The 19,638-nt window shown below is 48.4% G+C and overlaps 1 protein-coding gene across 1 annotated transcript; it reads right to left on the bottom strand.

The window, feature by feature from the left end:
- Positions 1–1,751: 1,751 nt before the first annotated feature.
- Positions 1,752–19,529, bottom strand: LOC114767459 (calcium-independent phospholipase A2-gamma-like). Its single transcript, XM_028959286.1, has 10 exons — positions 19,403–19,529; positions 18,037–19,207; positions 16,944–17,093; positions 16,210–16,361; positions 15,825–15,919; positions 14,287–14,458; positions 14,127–14,184; positions 13,224–13,418; positions 4,458–4,653; positions 1,752–3,404 (listed from the first exon to the last, which is right to left on the bottom strand). The coding sequence occupies exons 2-10, from the start codon at positions 19,150–19,152 to the stop codon at positions 3,127–3,129; spliced, it is 2,412 nt and encodes an 803-aa protein (XP_028815119.1). The 5' UTR covers positions 19,153–19,207; positions 19,403–19,529; the 3' UTR covers positions 1,752–3,126.
- Positions 19,530–19,638: the final 109 nt, after the last annotated feature.

The following is a 19,638-nucleotide window of genomic DNA, read 5'->3' as shown; positions in this document are numbered from 1 at the left end:
AAAAGCATGTTTGCCTGTGCATACATCCTTCGATATTTACGATAGAAAATTTACGTAAAAATCTTCAGTTCAGCCTTCCCTTTTTGTGAAGATTCATAATGAAAAAAATGCTTTCAACGTTAAAGCTTTCATTTTTGCATGCATACTGACATTACGTTGTATTCAGTAATGATCTACACCAGGTTTGGCATGTTGGGCTCCTGATATTTAAAAAAATACCACATCCTTACAAAAAAAAAGAGCAAGAAACACAAGAGGCCGCAGGAAAACCCTCCGTTGGGGGCAAAATAATAAGCCTTGTCGTGGCCTCCAGGTTCCTCCACCAGGGGCTCGGAGAGATGCCAGGGCGCAGCCCCCTCATTATTCTGCCCCTCCGTATGGACCACGGTGCTCGGTCAATATGGCGCAGAGGGCCGGGCCCCTGGCCAGCGCTTTCATGGATCTCATGTCCGTGAACGATGACAGGCTTGGGCATTTCTGCAACATTTTATTACACCTACAAAATATTCAACAGAACAATTAGATTTGAACAGAAGATTCAACTTTTATGCTGTAGTGTGACTTAATGTATTATTCAGGGCAGCCAACTGATAAGAAAATTACTTGCAATTAATTAATCGTGATTAATCATGACTGTAAACGGCATGCCAAATTCTACTGTGCGCACCTACAGTACAGGCCAAAAGTTTGGACACCTTCTCATTCAATGTGTTTTCTAAATATCAGTGATTTAAAATCGAATGGTCATGACCATTTACCTTGGTAGATTCTCAAAACTATCAAAGAACCGTTTACATACACTGTACAAAAAGACATAGAACTTTTTTTTCTTACAGTCTGATATTAAATCATACAAAATCCTTCCAGTTTCAGGCCAGTTCAGATGGCTAGATGTCAAAATAATGTGTGAGAGAACTTTTTTAGAGATTTTTTTATTACTTTCTTCAAAGTCAAAAGTTTACATACAATTGCTTAGTATTTGGTAGAATTGCCTTTAAACTAAATGACTTTGCACAAGCTTCTTACAACACAACAGTTTTTATTGGAATTTTGGCCCATTCCTCCTGACAGAACTGGTGCAATTGAGTCCGGTTTGTAGGCCGCCTTGCTCCCACACGTCTTGTCAGCTCTGACCACAACTTTTCTAAGGGATTGAGATCAGGGCTTCGTGATGGCCACTCCAAAACATTGAGTTTATCGTGATGGCTTCTGCCACAGGTCAGACCCACACAGGAAGCGAACGCATGGCGGCCGCTTTATTTATCGTTCAACAATTTGAACGCGTCGCACGGTTATGAACGAATTTGTTCCAAGCTGCACTGGTCGCGGTGGCCTGCGTGTTAGCTCCCCGGCAGGCCACCGCCGATATCCCGTCTTTACGTGAGCCCGCCAGCAGACAGGAAGTGTGACACGCTCAAGTTCTGCTTGTCATGTCCCTGTTGCAAGACAGCGCCACAAAGCGTGTTGAAGAGCACGTGACCTGTGAGGTTATCAGTCCTGCCAGAGAAATATTAAGTGCAGCCTTGACCAGAACCGCTACAATAATAGTCTGAATTGTCAGCCCCCCCCCCCCCGCTGCATTATCCTCTCGGCAGAAAAGAAGAATAGACGGGAAATTAACAGGCATTACATTTTTTTTCGAGGCTGTGGGTTGATTCCAGGCAATTTTGCAAATCAGGTTAAATGATGTATTTGTTAAAACATCGCCACTGCAATGCTGACATAGTGGTTTCAGGTAATAAAATCAGTCAGACAAAGAAAGGAACTTTTATTACTTGTAATTCTCACAGAATTATGGATCGAAAAAGCACGGCAGTCAGACAGTCGTTAAATTTTATTTCCTTGCTTTGCCCTTCGGTCCTGCAGGTGTGATGGTTTCATTATCGTCGCGCAATTATTTGCTCCTCATTTCGGAGTCACTCATGCCTTTTAATAAGTGTTATTATGGGAAAGGTCTAATGGAATAAATTTTTTTAAAAATCAGCATCGTGCAAGGCTGAGAATCAGGGCAGAAAAGGTATCGTGGGGCAATAGGGTCACAGTCGATATATAATATCAAAGCACACTTCCGAAGAGCATTACATTCCTTCAACTTTCGCAAACGCAAAATAAAAAAATCTGAAGCTAAAGCACACAGCAAGACTTTACACTGGAATCATACATAGTGATTTAAAATCGAATGGTCAGTCAATCAAGTAATGAAAAGATTCTGGACAATTCTTTCAGCTTTCGCTTATATACACAACATGCTCAGTGGCTGAGCCCTTCTGTCTGGCATACACAGCATCGCAAAAATTAGATTATTGTTGGGGGAAGGGGTCCTTTGTTATTCATAATTGAATTAAAAAACTTCATTGTTTAACTTCAAAAGTATCTTCATTTATACAGTCCATGCTTGGTTGAAGCATTTTTGTGGTAACTATATATATATAAAATAATTTTTAAGATGGCCTATACATGAATATTAACCAGCAGAGTCGGGCCAATACATCAGTCTAAATATCGTGACGTGAACATTCATGCTGTATCTCCAGCTGAAACTAGTTTAGTGAAGTGAAGTGAATATATATAGTGATACAGTCATTTTCCTTCCCTCCTAAACAGTCCCACACAGAGGCCTGCAGAGTCTATGTGGGGAAACTGGCAGCTCCTAGTGTTTCACTGTGTGTTTAATCTGAAATGTCGTTTTGCCACCCAATCTGTCACTAAACAGATTAGATCCCCGGTTCGTGACAAGTCGTGCGACTTCATTCTGCTCCGGTTTCATAATGTTGCAGCGCATGGGACGAGCTCTGCAACTCGACTCCGCCCCCCCCCCGAGCTATTCAAGTAGCGCCAATACAACGAAGACGGCGAGTTGAGGTAATTTACGGAACGTCAAATACTGCGTGACACGTCAGTGTACTGCAACAGGAAAAAAAAAATCATCTCAGTATAAATAAAACGGTTGCGAAGAGCTTATTCGGTTTGTACGGTAATCAATAAAAAGGTCTTTCTTGGCAAACACACGTCCAGTGTAAGAACCTCCGAGCGGCAGGTGTTCCGGCGCCTGATTCGCCGGCCGTGATGAATGGGCCGGATGGATTACACACAATGAGGGGAGTGGAAGGTTGGACGTATTTGTGGTTAAGGGGCGGGCCGGGAGAAGGGATCCCCGCTGTACATGTCGGCCTTGAGCTTGGCCCAGTCGGCCAGCCTCTGCGCCGGGGCCTTCTTCTGGGTGAGGATGTTGGCGGCCTTGCGCAGCTTCTCCTCGTTCCTGTCCAGGTAGCGCTGGCACTCGGCCTGCAGGAGGTCCATCTTCTCCCGCCGGCTCTCGTCCAGGCTGACGTCCTCCCGCATGTAGGGGTTAAAGCGGAAGTAGGCGTTGGCCGGGAGGAGGCCGTCCAGCATGGTGTGCACCTCTGAGGGAGAGAAACAGGGCCGAGTTCATTTTTAAAAAGTTTTAATCACTTTAATTTTTTTACAGTGTGTGTGTGGGAATGATATGCATACAGTGGCAAATAAATAAAAGCTTTTCTGTTTTTTAATTAGTTAAAGTTCAACAGCAGCACACTTTCTTCTGAAAAGATTTAGGATCAGACCAAATCTCACCAAACGAACCATTGCTGAGCTAAAGTGTATTATTATAGAGTAGTATAGTCCATCGATTAAAGATAATTAAATCATACATTTGGCAAAGAATTAATCAGGATTATATTTTTGTGAGCCTTTGCACACATTCATCAGGCTTGCTGTACGCCGACCGCGGCCAGAGTAAACAATACACTGTTCTAGTGACATTGTATTGTTATATTATTTAATAGCAGGTCAATTAACATGTATGGTTCATTTTACTTAACATTTTTAGCCAATTTCAACTAATTCAGACACAAGCCAATCAATCGAGAAAAATGAATTGCTCCAGAGACACACACACACACACACACACACACACACACACACACACACACACACACACACACCCACACAGGGAGACATGTAATAAACAAAAACAGTCCGATACATAATCAATAGAACACAGAGACAAACACACATACACGTGCACACAGTTCCCAGGCGCGCTTTATTTCAGGCATTTTATTACGACGTCATGGGATCTTCGCCATAAACTGCTCTGCCCACACAAGCGTTACAAGTAAAACTTGTACACCGGTGTAATACCCGCCACATTCGCGTTTGAGACGTACTGACGGGCAGGTTTATATCGTCCAGAAGGAGCAGGGAGGGCGCGTGTGAGATCCTCTCCATTTGAAATTTGGTTTGTAAATACACCATTAAAGTTGATCTTCTGGACGTCAGAAATTATTACATCTATAAAACATACATGATGCAACTGTGTGTGAAACGTGTGTGTGTGTGTGGGTGTGGACATGAACGAGCCGCTCTGGCACAATTAAACGCACACACACATAAACACAAGAAGCCGGCAGGCCAGGCCGGGCGGCGGCACCCACCCTCGGTGTCCGTGGCGCTGCTGATGATGTGGGTGAGCTTGGTCTTCAGGCTGGTGTGCGTGGCGCTCTGCTCGCCGGCGCTCTCGAAGCGGCCCGTCCCCAGCGACACCACGCACTGCAGCGGCGTGCCGGGCCACAGGCACTGGCACTCGTGGACCGCCACGGCCGTGGGGTTGTTCACCAGCAGGCCGCCGTCCTGCACGGAGCACAGAGAAATCGCGCGGAGGTGTCACCGGACGCAGTAGACAGGTCACGAGCGTAGCTGAAGCAGCTCAGAGCGGGCCGGAGAACCGAGGAACGCTGACAGGAGCGAGGGAGTGTCACGTCCATGCGGGCATGACGCGGCGGGTGAACGTAGAGGAGGACGAGGAGTGACGAGGAACGAAGAATGAAGGACGCTTTCACCTGACATCACGAAACCGGGGTTTAATTATTGAATCACAGGACAGGGGAGACATCCGAGACGTAGACACTGGTGAACACGGAACATAACGTCAAAGACCTGACAGCGGACAGAAACGAACAGGGCAGCTTTATACATTTGACACAGGTGAAAACGATTAGGGAACATTACACAGGACAACAATGAAACTCCTGTCCGGATCCTGATCCTGACCCGGACCGGAGTAACCCCCATTTCGGACCGGATCCTGACAGGGAGGAGGAGAGCCAGGAGCAAACATCCACTACAAACAAAGAACGTCGCCGCGTTCCATTAACCGAACCTACAGGCTAACGGCATGCTAATGAGGCAACGAAAGGGCACCGCCGCATTAAAGGGAATGCTTTATGGGAACGTCTCTCTTTTGACGTGGCGCGTTGGAGCCGCTGGTCTTCAGGGAGCAGAGACGCTGGTGGGCGCTTTGAATAGGCATGAGACCAGCATCTGGTAAAACCGGGGAGGGCTGCGGGCCGGTTCGGGGCCTGACAGACGTCTGGCCTCCAGAGAGAGAGAGAGAGAGAGAGATGGTGAGGGAAAGTGTGTGTGTGTGTGTGTGTGTGTGTTTGAAGAAGAGAGATGGAAAACAGAAGCCTCCGGGTGTTTGGACCCCTTCTCCCCCCCCCTCCATTTTCACTAAATCCCTCGCCACGGGCTGAGAGCTTTGGAGAAGATCATCATGGACTGAACCTCGGGGTTTCCAGACCGGACTGGGACGGGATGAAGATGAGGAATTGGAAAGAAGGGTCTTGGTGTTGAACCCAGGACAAGCGATAATAGTTACGTTTTGTTGAGCCCCACTGGCATCTGATGAATTATGGCCTTTAAGACTGGGCACACCTCTCAAAAACACAGGAGATCAGACACAATCCAGGATGTTATTCTACACACATAATACCATAAATACTCATGCTCTACACAATCCTCCATGTTGAGGGTAGTCCACAGCCAAAATCAGCAAAAACAGATACTATGAAGGTGGTATGAACTGATACACCTGAAAATTCAAAAAGCCAAATCTCCAACAGTCACGCCTGCGCCGGCTCCGCCCCTCACGACACGTCCCCACCCCCTCCCCTGAATATTAGGGTCAGTGTGGCTCCCCGGTAGCAGCTTGCGGCTTCCCACTACACAAACCCCGTGGGATCCGGAGCGTGCAGAGCTGTTACCCGCTACGTTACCCCGAGGTGTCCCCCCCGATCCGTTTTCCCTCAAGTCTGGTCTGTGCCGTTACTGTGTTGTGCGTGCGTGTCCACATGCAGGATGGAGTGTCCCCCGGGCAGGACGATATCGATATTGACCGAGCCCAGGCGCAGGACTGGGAAGCTGGTGACACAGGCAGAGGTGACAGAACAGTGATTTTTTCAGTGTGCAGCGCAGTGGCTCGTTTGATTATATGTTGCACTGTTCAATAAAAACCTGTTTATTTTTTCGTAGCCTCGGCATCCATCGTCCCTTCCCCGCCTTTGGCGTGACACCAACAAAGTAATGACACTTCACTATGTCTTTTATTTTATTATTAATTTGATATTTTAAAAATCACTGCTATCAGCCATGAACATAAAATATGAATGTAGAATATATGAAGGTTTACCTTACTTATTTTCCAGATGGACTAGAATGCAATTGTTCTGCCATCATTGTTTTTTTTTTTTTTGGACTCAAGGGAGTCTCAGTGGACACTACAGGAAGTGCTGAAGCAGTGCCTGGTGGCCAGCCTGATGTCACAGGTCTGGGACACTGCAGGCCACCTTCTTTACCCATCAATGAGGGATGATGACACCAGCGAGTCTTCTTTTCTTATTTTCCTTACCGCGTCACTCCGCTGCAGATGTGTATTTATCAGTTTAATGGGCGCCGGGGCTGGGGGTCCAGCCAGATCCTCGGCGTCCATCCCCTCATTGGCGTGAGGCGAGCTCTCCGGGGAAAACGGCAAGCCGCTTAGCTCGAGTGAGGGGCCACGGAGAATTTAGAAAAGGAGGGAAGCTGCGCTGTAAGAGCCCCAGCGGGATCTGGCCCCTGCTCAGCCCTTTAGTTCGAGGCAAGTCAGGAATCGTGAGTTGGCCACTGGTGCCATGTTGCGCAGCGGTTTAGATCGATTATTCAGTTTTCAGCCGAACATTTATCATCAACAGCGAGAGACAAAAGGAAAAAATTATTCATCAGTTCACATGAAACTGTCTGATTTAATAGTTTAGGTTATGGCACCATGGCACACCATAATCTTGACACCCCTTGCCAAATTATCTTTTATTTATTATTTCAGAGTGTTTCATTACCAATCACGTTCTGGGATCAGAAGGGGCTTGACTGGGTAGAAATGGACAGGTTCTAGATCATTTTGTACCCCTGGCTATTTTTAGGACAATGCCAGAAGACCTCAGACTGGCCTGGCCGTTCTGGGGCATATTTTATCTGGCCTCAGAAATCCATAGTTGAACATCCGCCACACTCCACAACGAGGACTTTTCCCACAGAAGCACATTCGGACTGGTTATGTTAAGAAACAATGGCCTACTTGAGCACAAGCTGAAAGAGAGCGATTGGCACAGACAGAAATTTGGGCTGTCAAGCGCACAGCGTGATTAGGGTCATAGGTGACTTCCCCTCAAGAGGATATGTCACGCGACTGCCACTTCCAATGAAACGGCTAAACAAGGCAGCCAAAGCAACATTCGTGGGCCAAGGTGTCCAAACAAACAGCAGGAGGACAAAACTGTCCGCTGCTCAACACAGCGTGTACTGAACCTTTGCTCGAGTAGACAAGATGCACATAAGGTGCGGGTGAAAGTGAAGTGATTGTCACTTGAGATACACAGCACAGCACACGGTGACACAACGAAATGTGTCCTCTGCTTTTAACCCACCACCCTTGGTGAGCAGTGGGCGGCCGTGACAGGCGCCCGGGGAGCAGTGTGTGGGGACGGTGCTCACCTCGGCAGATCGGGATTCGAACCGGCGACCTTCTGATTACGGGGCCGCTAGGCCACCACTGCCCCAAGATGGTTCGACTAACAGAATTTCAAAAAAACACAAATTTCTCTTAATTAGCTCTATTCCACCAGGACATCGTCGGAAGCGGGCTCCCGTCAATAAGATATATTGCAGCGCCGTCTACGCGCGATAGCCTGCGGCTGGGACAGCTAGCCTGGACACTATGAACTTGGTTATTAGGGCAATGCGAAGCCATTTCACTTTGTACATAGAACAGCGAGTCTACGATAAAAGTGCCGGGTAAGAAAAAAAAAAAAAAAAAAAAAAAAAGTGGTACGACTGAGCAGGAATCCTGCAGTGCCAGACGGAAACCCTGGAATCTGTGTTTAAAGTATAAATTGACACTGAGAGCAATTTCGCTAGGATTTGTATAACACTAAGAAGAAAGTCATTAATCTTTCAAGAGGGGCACGGCGGGCGGATACAACGTGGTGCCCAGGCGCCCCCCCCCTATACTTCAAGGCAAGTCGAGGGGGGAAAAGCGGTTTCTGTTCTGCTTAAGAAGAGATGGATGGATATCGTCTGTATGGCAGGTTCACGGCAGTGCAGTGAACAGAACCATCCTCGGGCCAAATCTCTGCCTCATCTCAGTCCATCTAGTTCATTTCAGGCAATTTTCCACGGACCATTTTCGCGGGTGTATAATGAAAATAAAACCAGTGCTCTGAGGCCGGAGTTCTGAGTTTTTACTTATTTCAGCTCATCCAGGCTGCAACAGACACTAAATGTGTGAAAGAGCCTCAGACGGGAAGGTGAGACGATCTTTACAAAATATAACTCCATGCAGACTTGCATAGGCAAAAAACTGGTTCTTATTCTTTGTGAGTGGCCTGATTCCAAAGGTCCCATGACCCTCTACCAGTCCTTGGCCTGGTGGCTGGGGTCTGCAGAGCTAGTGGACAATGTCCCCTCTGACATCCAGGCAGGCTCTAAATCTTGTGCCTTGGCAATTAACAGCCAGTCCCACCATTTTACCCTACATACCCTGGACTTGGTCCAGATTTCGCAGCCAGTATGGATTTGGGCTCTGAATGACCGCTGAATAAATCAGCTTTATATGATATGGCAGTAATCAGATATTCCTCGGTGGTCTGAACAAAGCCATTGTTTTGGGGTGCTGCACCTGATTAGACATGAATATGGTCAACATTGGATTGAAGGGATCACGGTGGGGAAAAAAAAAAATAAAAAATCCACCATGAACCTCTGAAGAAACCCTTCTCACATCAACCTCTAATTTAAATAACATTTCGAATTTACTCACAAGGTTATTAAAATCAGGCGAGCTCTTCGCACAAAAGTCCCATTTTAGTGGACACCCCACTCTCACGCTTCACACGGACCTCATCAGGCCATGGGGTCTCCATGCACCATTATATAATTACTCGGACTTGTCCTTTGGAGAGACCCTTGACCCCCCCCGGAGCCAAAAGCGGTTAATAGAGGTTCAAGTTGGTCACTGCAGCCACTGAATGGAGGGTATCCCAGATGAGGGAGATCACAGACTCTGGCCCCAGGCAAGAAGAACAATCAGGCCTTGGCTGACACGCCTTCGCCTTGCTGCAGTATACGCTCACGACCAGGAGTGACCACACTGACGTGGAAGCGGGAGCCTGTCTTTCTGCCTTCGGCTAAAAAGAACATTCCCAAATTCCAAAAAATACAGCATCAACCGCTGCAGGGAGCAACGAAAGCAATGCTTTAAAATTTCCTCTCTTAGTGAAGAGCGATTGAGGAGAATTCACACAATTATTGATCAGTGTTGGGAAATGTGATCACAGGCGGGACTTTGTGTTTACGAAACTGGACGGGCACGATATGAAACATTTGGGTCAAGACGGCGTGCATTATTAAAGTTGCGGTTGGATTGAGGGGAGGGACCCGGGCTTTCACACCAAAAAACAGGACATTTATCCCCAAAGAGCCGTGAAAGGACAATCAAATCGGCTGCTTCTGTGTGAGTGTGTGTGTGAGTGTGTGAGTGTGTGAGAGAGAGAGAGAGAGAGAGAGAGAGAGCCCTGGCTTATGAGATAAATAAGGAGGATTGAAGGAGCACTGATAGCATTGATTTTTTTTCCTCTTCCTCCTCAGTCTGGGCATCCGAGAGTCCGTGCCTATCAGCTAGTCCAGGCTGTCGCAGAGTGTAAAAGCCACAAAAACAAAAGCACCTGCAGAAATTGCAATTGGAACTGTGCTGTGTTGCAGTGGTTAGAACTTGCAACACCTACCTTTGGAGGGCCTGTTCTCCTCCCGCACTCCCACCATATCTAGGTGAGGTGCAGTAGCGATGAAAAAGTGAAAGCGAAGTGATTGTCACTGCAGCACAGCACACAGTGACACAGTGAAATGTGTCCTCTGCTTTTAACGCATCACCCTTAGTGAGCAGTGGACAGCCATGAAAGCCGCCCGGGGAGCAGTGTGTGGGGACGGAACCATGATCAAGGGGACCTCGGTAGGTTCGGGATTTGAAACCCAGAACCTTGTGATTACGTGTCCACTTCCTTAGGATGAATTTTGTAACTTGTGAGTCACGTTATACGTAGTAAAACATTTTGTCGTCTCAATTTTACACCACACAAACCTGACATTTTAACATTTTTTAGAGTATACAGTTTGCTTTCTGTAGCTATGAATTGTTGCATTTTCAGAATGAGCTCGTCATATATACCTACGGCATGTCTTAATTCAGGGCCAGATACTTTGAAGGTCTTGCTCTTCTTAGGCTTGGTGTCCATGGCTGAGTGTTGGTGCATGGAACGCTTGACTAAGTTGGTCAGCAAAGTTCTGGGAGATATTTGAAGGCACCTTGGCACTTGAACTGGCTTGTCATGCTGCTGTAATGCCTGTCCCTTCCTCAGTGGGCACCTGATGACCATAGGTTCTAATACATGCTGTGTCTTAACGGTGTCCCTGGCTAATTCAAGTCGGCAAACCTACAGGAGCTATCAAAACGCAACATGACATGGATCCGTCAGTCAACAGGAATTAAGGCTGACGTGCTGCAGTGCGAAGCCCCTCCACTCGAGAGGGTAGGCACGCACCGTCCTGATTCCTCAAGGGTGCCCTGCCAAGCTCCATAGCAACCGCTGAAAAAGCAGGCGTCTGTATGCAGGCCCTGGCACACATTTGCTGTAGCACTTCCAACAGGCTGCGTTTGTGTATGGAAAAGATTTCACTGTTTCTAATGTGGGACGTGAATGTCTATGAGACGGTGTTGAATAAGAGTTGGGGCGCAATACCCTCCCCCACATAAGGACTAATCTATATCTATGGCTAAATAGGCTGTGAACGGAGTGACACGGAAAAGGCTAAGGGGGGGGGTTCACGTATTACGAAACTGATGTAGAAAAGAAGCTTTGACACATTTGACACAAAACGGCAATTGTGGTTTCCCAGATGGAATCGGTGGTCTTGGTGGGCGTCGGTGAAGGAGGCCATGATGACTCGTTCCTCAGGGAATCCTTACATCACAGGATCAACCGTGTGCTGTGGTTCCGCTGGACTAAGAGGGAGAAGAGGAACGACTTTGATCGCTCGTCACACAGAGGCTCTGCTCTCATGAAAGGCACCGGTGGTCTTTCAGGGATGCCTACACAGATGAGCACAGCTCTGGGCCCGGGGAGAAGGGTGGCGTGGGAAGGGCCGGGCATGGTGCGGCAGATGACATGCCAGCCTGAGCAGGATGAATGCCAGAGGATCAGCTTGGCAGGGAAGACGGGGCTGAGGAGGCGGCGGGGTGGGTGGAGGGGGCGAGGAGATGAGGGGCTTCCAGAAGCATCTGTGTGTTGCTCTCCTTGTCTCAGCGGTGAATGAAAAGCGCTGAAGCGATTTCAACAAAACAGTGAAGCTAAATAGCTTAGAACACGAAACTGCCACAGAAACAAAATAATGATTAAAAATGCAAATGGAGGATTTTTTGGCTAATTTCTGGGACGATCTACTGGTTCGGATAACAGCACAATTAAAAAAAAAAAAAGAATACTGAGGCATGTCATGTTAACACCAATTAAACAACGCAGCATTAACGAAAATTAGTAAAATGCAAAATGTTTTGTTTTTCTACGGCAAGGAAATAATGGACAAGGCCATTAATGTTGAAAAGACTGCATACTATAAAATAAAAGGTTAGGATTTGCACCGGTATGAATTCATTTTGCGGCGCGCTGATTCCTCGCATACGGAGCGGCATGCAACAGTGTGTTGATTAAAAAAGATCCCGGCTTGGGGGGGTGACGCATGTGACCGGAGCTCCTCCCTGCACAGCCAGGGGCCGCCGTCATCAGGCATTCCCTTTCATTTCTCGGCACCTCGACACCTCCCAGGGACACCTGCACCACAACCAATTAAAACTCCAACGTGTGTCACGGCGCCCGGGTTGAGATTTTCAGAGCGAGAACCGCGGCGTGATGAGCCGTGACATCGGGAATGATGTCACCGTCCAGCTACCGGCTGATGCAACGCTTGCGTTCCTAAACTGGCCTTAACACCGACCAAGCGAGTGTTAATGCGCGACTTACACATTCAAAAAGAAGCCCTGGGAAACTGGGATGTCTGGATTCTGACCTACTCTGTATTCCTCGTACGTTATTCGGACAGAGGACAAAACATGACGTTATAAAGGTATGTGCAAATAGGTTTCAGATGAACGCAGAACACACCATTTTTGGATTGTAAAGGCAAAAACATACAACTTTAGAACCATCAGCCTGTATTAGTTGTGTCATGCCAAGGTCGAGCAGTTAAGGACTCGGACCTGGGTACTGACGCTCTAACAGAACCAGAGTTCCCGTTCCGAACCCAAACGGTGCACATATTTTCCAGTTTAAAGAGAGATTTACAGTAGCATCGGAGCGGGGAAATGAAAGAAATGAAGCCGTTCCAGCCGCGCTGTAATGAGCACGCAGCGGCGTAGTCTGCCAGTGGCTAAAAAAGAAATAAATAATTAAAAAAACTTCTCATCACCCTCTGACAGTTTTCAAACAGAAGATGTTCCTGTAAATGGCTTGTAAGCACGTATTGATCATGGAGATGCCAGAGAGCTCCGTGCTGCTGGTTAATTTATGGTGGGAAGCAGATTAAATTGAGCGTCTCCCTGCCTCCATCACTTTGACAAAGAGAAATGACTTCCCGAGGATGCTGAGAAGGTGGAATCCGACTCCATTACTCCTCTTTAAAAATGACTGCAATTTGCATTAGGCCTGCAGCGCATTTTGAAAATTGCACGCATTTTCCATTTTCGGGGCCATCCATATCCATTTATGCCCGCCCTGGATTATACGCTCATTCCCGGGCGTCCGGAAGCCAGCGCCACGGCAGCCGAGGTTCTGCCCTACCTGGTGCAGGTCGCCGCCCAAGCTGAACTCCTGGAAGTAGCCTGGGGCTGCCGACGACGCCCGGACCGCCTGCCACAGCTGGTGCTGACAGCCGCCCCGGTAGTGCGAGCGGACCCCCGGCGGGAGGTTGTAGTTGCGGAAGACGTAGGCCTTCAACGGCGTCCCGCGGTTCACCACTGTGCTCACTGCTGACAACTGGTGTGGGACAGGGGAACAGATTTCACTAGCTTACACTTAACACAGTAAAAGAACAACTCAAAATAAAGAAGTATACCATATTTCCTCATTTTTATTTTTGGGTTATGGTTGGTTGGGTTCTCTATCCCATATTACACTGAAAAGCAGTGGTGGCCTAGCGTTTGGGTAGTGGTGGCCTAGTGGTTAAGGAAGCTGCTCCCCGGGCGCCTGTCATGGCTGCCCACTGCTCACTCAGGGTGATGGGTTAAATGCAGAGGACAAATTTTACTGTGTGCACCATGTGCTGCGCTGTTGTGTATCACAAGTGACAATCACTTCATCACAAAGGCTTTGAACAACGGCAGCATCGTCATTGGAAAATCTCTTTGTAGCCTTCAAAGCAAAGGTTGCACCCTCCAAATCAAACCCCGACTAACTGCATGTTATTCACCCATGGCCCATCCTCCGGGTTCTCTATACACTTTTCTTTACATTCTTCCACCACTCCGCCTGTTTCTTTTTTCTCTCCAGGAGAGAGAAAGCGGAGTTTTTCCCTGCGTGCAGAACTGTGACTTGTGTGACTCTAAACTACCCGAAGTACCTTGTGCCCCCAGTCCCAGGCTCCAGCAGCCATGAGCCTGCTTTGGATAAGCGGTTATGATGAGTGAGAGAGAGAGAGCATGCGAAGGACAGAGAAAGAGCGAGAACTCCAAATTCAATACCCACCTTAGGGCAATCAGGATTTCTGGACGTCTCCACTAACAGATCAGAGCCCATCTTCTCCCTTTGATCGGGACACAAGACAGACATATTTTAGAAGTAGGAGCGGAACGGATCTTCACTCAGCACGGCCTACACGCTGCACCGTTCCGTGCCCGAGACTCACTTGAGGATGTCTTCCCAGATCTTGCTGTCATAGAACGCATGGCTCCAGCCCATCTTCACGGTGCCAACTATGACATTTTGCTTGAAGATGTCGGAACCCAGTTTCCTGTACAGCTCCTCACATTCTCTCAGTGGCATCTGAAACACCCCCAGCATGAAGCCAAGGATGGCGCCTAAGGAAGCAATGAAGCCACAACTTAAATGTTCATTCACAACGGCGGAGTGGCACACAGCAACATCCTTCCACCCACTATTCTACCCGACATCTGACGCACTTTAAAATGCATTCGAGCAGCTCATATTCTGGACACGCAACAAGGCGAACCATCAATTAAATCCACCGGAGCCACGCCCTGGCCGCTCAGAGCCTGAGAATGGAGTCTGTGAAGTGGCGCGCCTCGGCTCGGATGCTCTGGAGGCGCACATCGGAATTTGGAGTGCGTGGCGTGACGTCCCAGAGGTTCGGCATGCGGACAAGTTGACTGTGGTGGTGTGATAAAAGTGGCAGGCAGTTGTGCCCCAAATGTGCCCGCTTTTTGCATGTGTATCACCCAGACATGTGAGAGAAGGCACTTCAGAAAAAGAATGTTGACGGCTCTCATGTGACTGAGATAAGTGCGGTTTTTTTTTTATATACATGCATACGGGGGCAGTGGTGGCCTAGCGGTTAAGTTACTGGCCCTGTAATCAGGAGGTTGCCGGTTCGAATCCCAATCCGCCAAAGGTGCCACTGAGGTGCCACTGAGCAAAAGCACCGTCCCCACACACTGCTCCCCGGGCGCCTGTTATGGCTGCCCACTGCTCACTCAGGGTGATGGGTTAAAAGCAGAGGACAAATTTCACTGTGTGCACCGTGCTGCTGTGTATCACAAGTAACAATCAGTTCCCTTTCACTTTAAAAAGACTATTTCTAATATTTTAATATTGAATCAGATTTAACTATAACTGTTATTTTTGCCTATTTGTTTTGTCTTAAGCACCAATATAGGGTCATTTATTTATGTAATATTAATCAATTAATCCAATTATTGTAGGCAGCATACTGGAATATCACGGGAATTAAATAATGACTACTTCGCATACGCTCCCAAGCTGAAATTTCATTAGAGGAAATGGAAAGTATCTTGACACCCCTTCCGGCACACGGCACACACCTACTCATATATACAGGCCGCAAGCAGCAGCGTTTCTGCCACATGCAGTGTTTTCTGTGGTGAATAGAGAATCAGACCTTGCTGACAAGCAAAGCCTTAAGGAAAATACACAGCACCCCCTGGTGGCCAATATTCTAATCACATAAAAATACATTTATCTCAGACAAAAGACAATTTAAAAAAGCCACTACATCCCAACAATAATATCAGATTATAAAAATAACGGGGTAGATCTGGTGGTTCGTTTGGGCCAGATTAACAGCATTCGACAGACAATTCTTCAGCAGAATCATCTGTGCTGCAGGTCAAATACTCCTGTGAGATTCAAAGCTTTCAGTATCCCTCACACCTACTGCACTCAGGAAAGTGGGTCAGGGCATCTTACCTGTGCTAACACCACAGATGTAATCAAACAGCTGGTAGATGGGTTTTCCTGAGAGCGCCTCCAGCTTGTGCAAAGTCTGAAGGGCAACCAGTCCCCTGAGAAACACACAGGGTTTTTTTTTTTTAAAGGCAATTCTGGAAAAATGAACAGAGGAAAAAAAAAAAAAAAAAAAACGGGCGAAGATGGTCTAGGTGGACACATAATCCCGAACCGCCAAGGTGCTTTTCATGGCAGCCCACAGCTCACCAAGGGTGATGGGTTAAATGCAGACGATGCCTTTTGTTGTGTCGCCATGTGCTGTGCTCGCTGTGTACCTCAATGACAAAAGCAATCGCTGTCACTTAATGCCGTATAAGTGCGATGGAAGGTGCATGCCACAGTGTACCTTGTGCCCCCTCCATCGATGGACAGGACCCGAATGCCGCGGCCTTTGACTGGGTCGATGTAGCCCACCAGGGTGAGGGCTTCGCGGACCGCCGCCTGCAGAAATGGGTCACCGGCCTGTCTGAGGCGCAGCAGACACGGAATCGCCTTTTCCTGTGGGACGGCAAGCTTTTAAGATTTCACATGTAAAAGCTCTCTCTCTCTCTCTCTCTCTCTCACACACGCTCACACAGGATTTATAAGCTGCTTCTCTAGCGATCACGTGGCCACAAAAAAAAAAATCTAAATCTATATAGGGTTTCTGTCGTTAGGCCTGAATACCTTGGTATCGTCTGGATCATCGCTGTCACATGAAAGTGCGTCATTGTCCTACTTTAACACAGAACACTATCGCTTTAAACTAACAAAATGGATGTAAGCCCCTGAAAAATGATCATAATCGTTGGTTGCGGCAGTGGTGGCTTAGCAGTTAAAGAACGGGCTCTGTAATCAGAAGGTTGCCGGTTCGAATCCCGGTCCGCCAATGGTGCCATTTAGCAAAGCACCGTCCCCACACGCTGCTCACCGGCCGCCTGTCATGGCTGCCCACTGCTCACTAAGGGAGATGGTTAAAAGCAGAGGACACATTTTGTTGTGTCGCCGTGTGCTGTGCCTCACAATGTTTGACAATCATTTCACTTTCTTTCATCTCACTCATTTCTATTCACGTCAGGCTATAAATTACCGTGGTCTCACCTTAACTGCCACAACTCTGGTCTCGGGGAACTCCAGCAGATGGTAGCTGAGCTCCTCCACTCGGCTGATGTAGACCCTCACATCAGTGGCCCTGTGCAGGGCCCGGACAAGCCCCCGAGTTCTGTTGTCCACGCTCACCCTGGCAATGATCTAGACGTGGCGAGGTGCAACGTGTGAGATTGGGCAAAATTACACTACATCAGACAGTATTTTACGCACGAAAATGGGGTTTGAGGGCAGACTACAGTAACGACATCACGTCTTTGGGTACACAACAGTATTATGAGACATTTACAGCGACTTACAATCAGTAGTTACAGGGACAGTCCCCCCCTGAAGACACTCAGGGGCACAATGGTAAGTGTAAGCGGGGTTTGAACCTGTGACTCTGTGGTAGTCTGGTGTAGAGGCAAGTGTGTTACCCACTAGGCTGCTACCACCGTAGATGGTCGGGGGACAGGGTGGTCCCCTACAAACCAGTCAGAATACTAATGCCAGAAGGTCAGCAAGCTAAATTTCATACAGAGAGGCATCTTTAACCATCTTTAAAGCTCTTTCATCATATTGTCCTTATTCTTCATATTCTTTTAGCTGTTTTTTTTTTTTTAAGGTTTAAGCTGAACGGGTTGTACGGGTTGTATCATTAAACCATAATGGAATGACAAATCAACACAGCCTTAACAGAAACTGCCTTTTTTATCTTAAACATCTGCATCGTTTTTCAGTGTATACACAGACTTCTTCAATTCTCTGCACAAAACACGGTTATTTATAGGTATCGTGATGTGAACAGCGACAAGACCCTCGTGACAGCCGGGGGCACACAGGTTTATTTTTAATAGGCAATTCCTGGTGGCCATCTACTAGGGAACACTACATACAGCACAAGGGGTCAGGTTACAAAGTTCCTAGAATGAAGCCATATGAACAGCCCAATATCAACACATTACCTTCCCGATAAAATATGAAGCATGTTCACGTCAAACCTGACTCCTGGTACAAAGGTTTACTTCCGGTCCGGATAAATGCATTCTCGGATTATCTCGGTCTCACACCTACGAATCTGGTTTATGGTTCTGTGATTTTTCTGTACCTTCTCTCGTTGGAGCAGCAGCCTTTTGGCCTTTTCGTCCGTGGTTTTTTGATCTTTGCTCTCAGCGGCTTCCTTCTCTTCCAGGGGACCCTCTGGAGCCGCGGCCACCTTGTCTTTCTCAGCGGTTGAAGTTTTGGGGTCGCTGCGAAACCGGGGTACAAGGGGAGCAATGTAACTCCCCACAAAGGCCTGGACGGTGGGTGCAGAATAGGTGAGGTAATGGCCCAGGCCTCTTTTAGGGGATGACCGGGGACTTTCGGCAGTAGGGGCTGGCGCCGGGGTCACCTGGTTTGGGGGTGGAGGGCCTGCGGTGGTTACAGGGGTCACCTTGTCGGACACAGGCACGAGGCCAGGCCTGTTTTCGGTGTTTTGGTCCCCCTCAGCACTGGACGTGCGTGCATCGCTGCCTGGATCCTGCTTCCTCTCGTCAGGCTTTGTGGCGCCACCGAAGTAGGCGTTTATGTGACCGGCCAGGTAGTTGTACGTCTCGTCCAGGCTGGCAGAGAGGGAGCCAGGATGGAACAGCGGCGTGGTCTGTTTGGCAACAGCGCTCTTGGTAGAGCCGACGGCGGGCTTTCCCTGAGTGGTGTTTACAGGCTCGCCGGCTGGCGGGTGTGGCTTAGGCTCTTCTTTACCCTCACCGCCGCTCGAAGCAGATGCCCCGTCGTCGCTGGCCGCTGGAGCGGCCTGCCCACACCGAGACTCTTTACCCGCCTTGGCGGGTTTGAGCCGGGCAATCCGTGTCAGAATGTCCGCCTGCGTCCCGCTCACGGCCTTCGAGACAGTCTGTAGGGTGTTCCTCAGGCGCGACATGCGGTGACTCAAGTCGGCCGAGCGGCGCAGCGCCGCGGTGCTGAAGCCAGCTCCGCCAGCGCGTAGCCCCAGCCTCTGCCTGAGCAGGCAAGCTCTGCCGCCGATCCGTCTCAGGACGTGTGTGCACTTCCAGCCGAGGACGCCACCGTCGTGGCTGAGGTACTGCCTGGCGTGGAGCCTGCACGATGCCTTTTGGGCTGGAGAAAGCAGGAGACATCGTGGCCTCTGACCTTGCGTGTGCCACAGGTTAATGGCCCTGTTCAGTGACAGCACGTAGGAGTCGGAAAGCCATCTAGACGACATCCCTCGCAGCCACCGGCACCGCGATGGCCATTAACACGTCCAGCGTCACGGATACCTGCGGAGAAACACGTGGAATAATGTCTGCTTACGCGCAGCGAATCTAGCGCAGTTTCTGTACAGTTTTTATAGAGTTTGCTAGTTCTGTCAATTTGAGGCTAGTTAAATTAGCCCCGAATGTTAGCTTCACGTTAACGTCTACCAATCTAGCGCTGAAAAAAACGAGACGCGGGTTCAGCACCAATGTACGTACCGGCGTCAATATTCGTATTTCACTCCATCAGTCCGAAAAGCAAAAGCAATTTCTTTCATTGTCAGGCCGTTTGCTTCGCGGAGGTACGTCCGGCTACCGTGTGCGGCACTGGCCGGATCATTCAGATTGACGGGGTTAAAAAAAACAACAAAGGACACGTGACGCCCCGCCGACGCACGATTGGCTGATCGCAACAGGACCCACGACAGTGCTCGCTGTTGATTGGTTGAAAATGG

The sequence above is a fragment of the Denticeps clupeoides genome, chromosome 17 (genome assembly GCF_900700375.1).
Source record: "Denticeps clupeoides chromosome 17, fDenClu1.1, whole genome shotgun sequence".
Taxonomy (NCBI): domain Eukaryota; kingdom Metazoa; phylum Chordata; class Actinopteri; order Clupeiformes; family Denticipitidae; genus Denticeps; species Denticeps clupeoides.
This window is presented reverse-complemented; position numbering and strand designations above follow the sequence as displayed.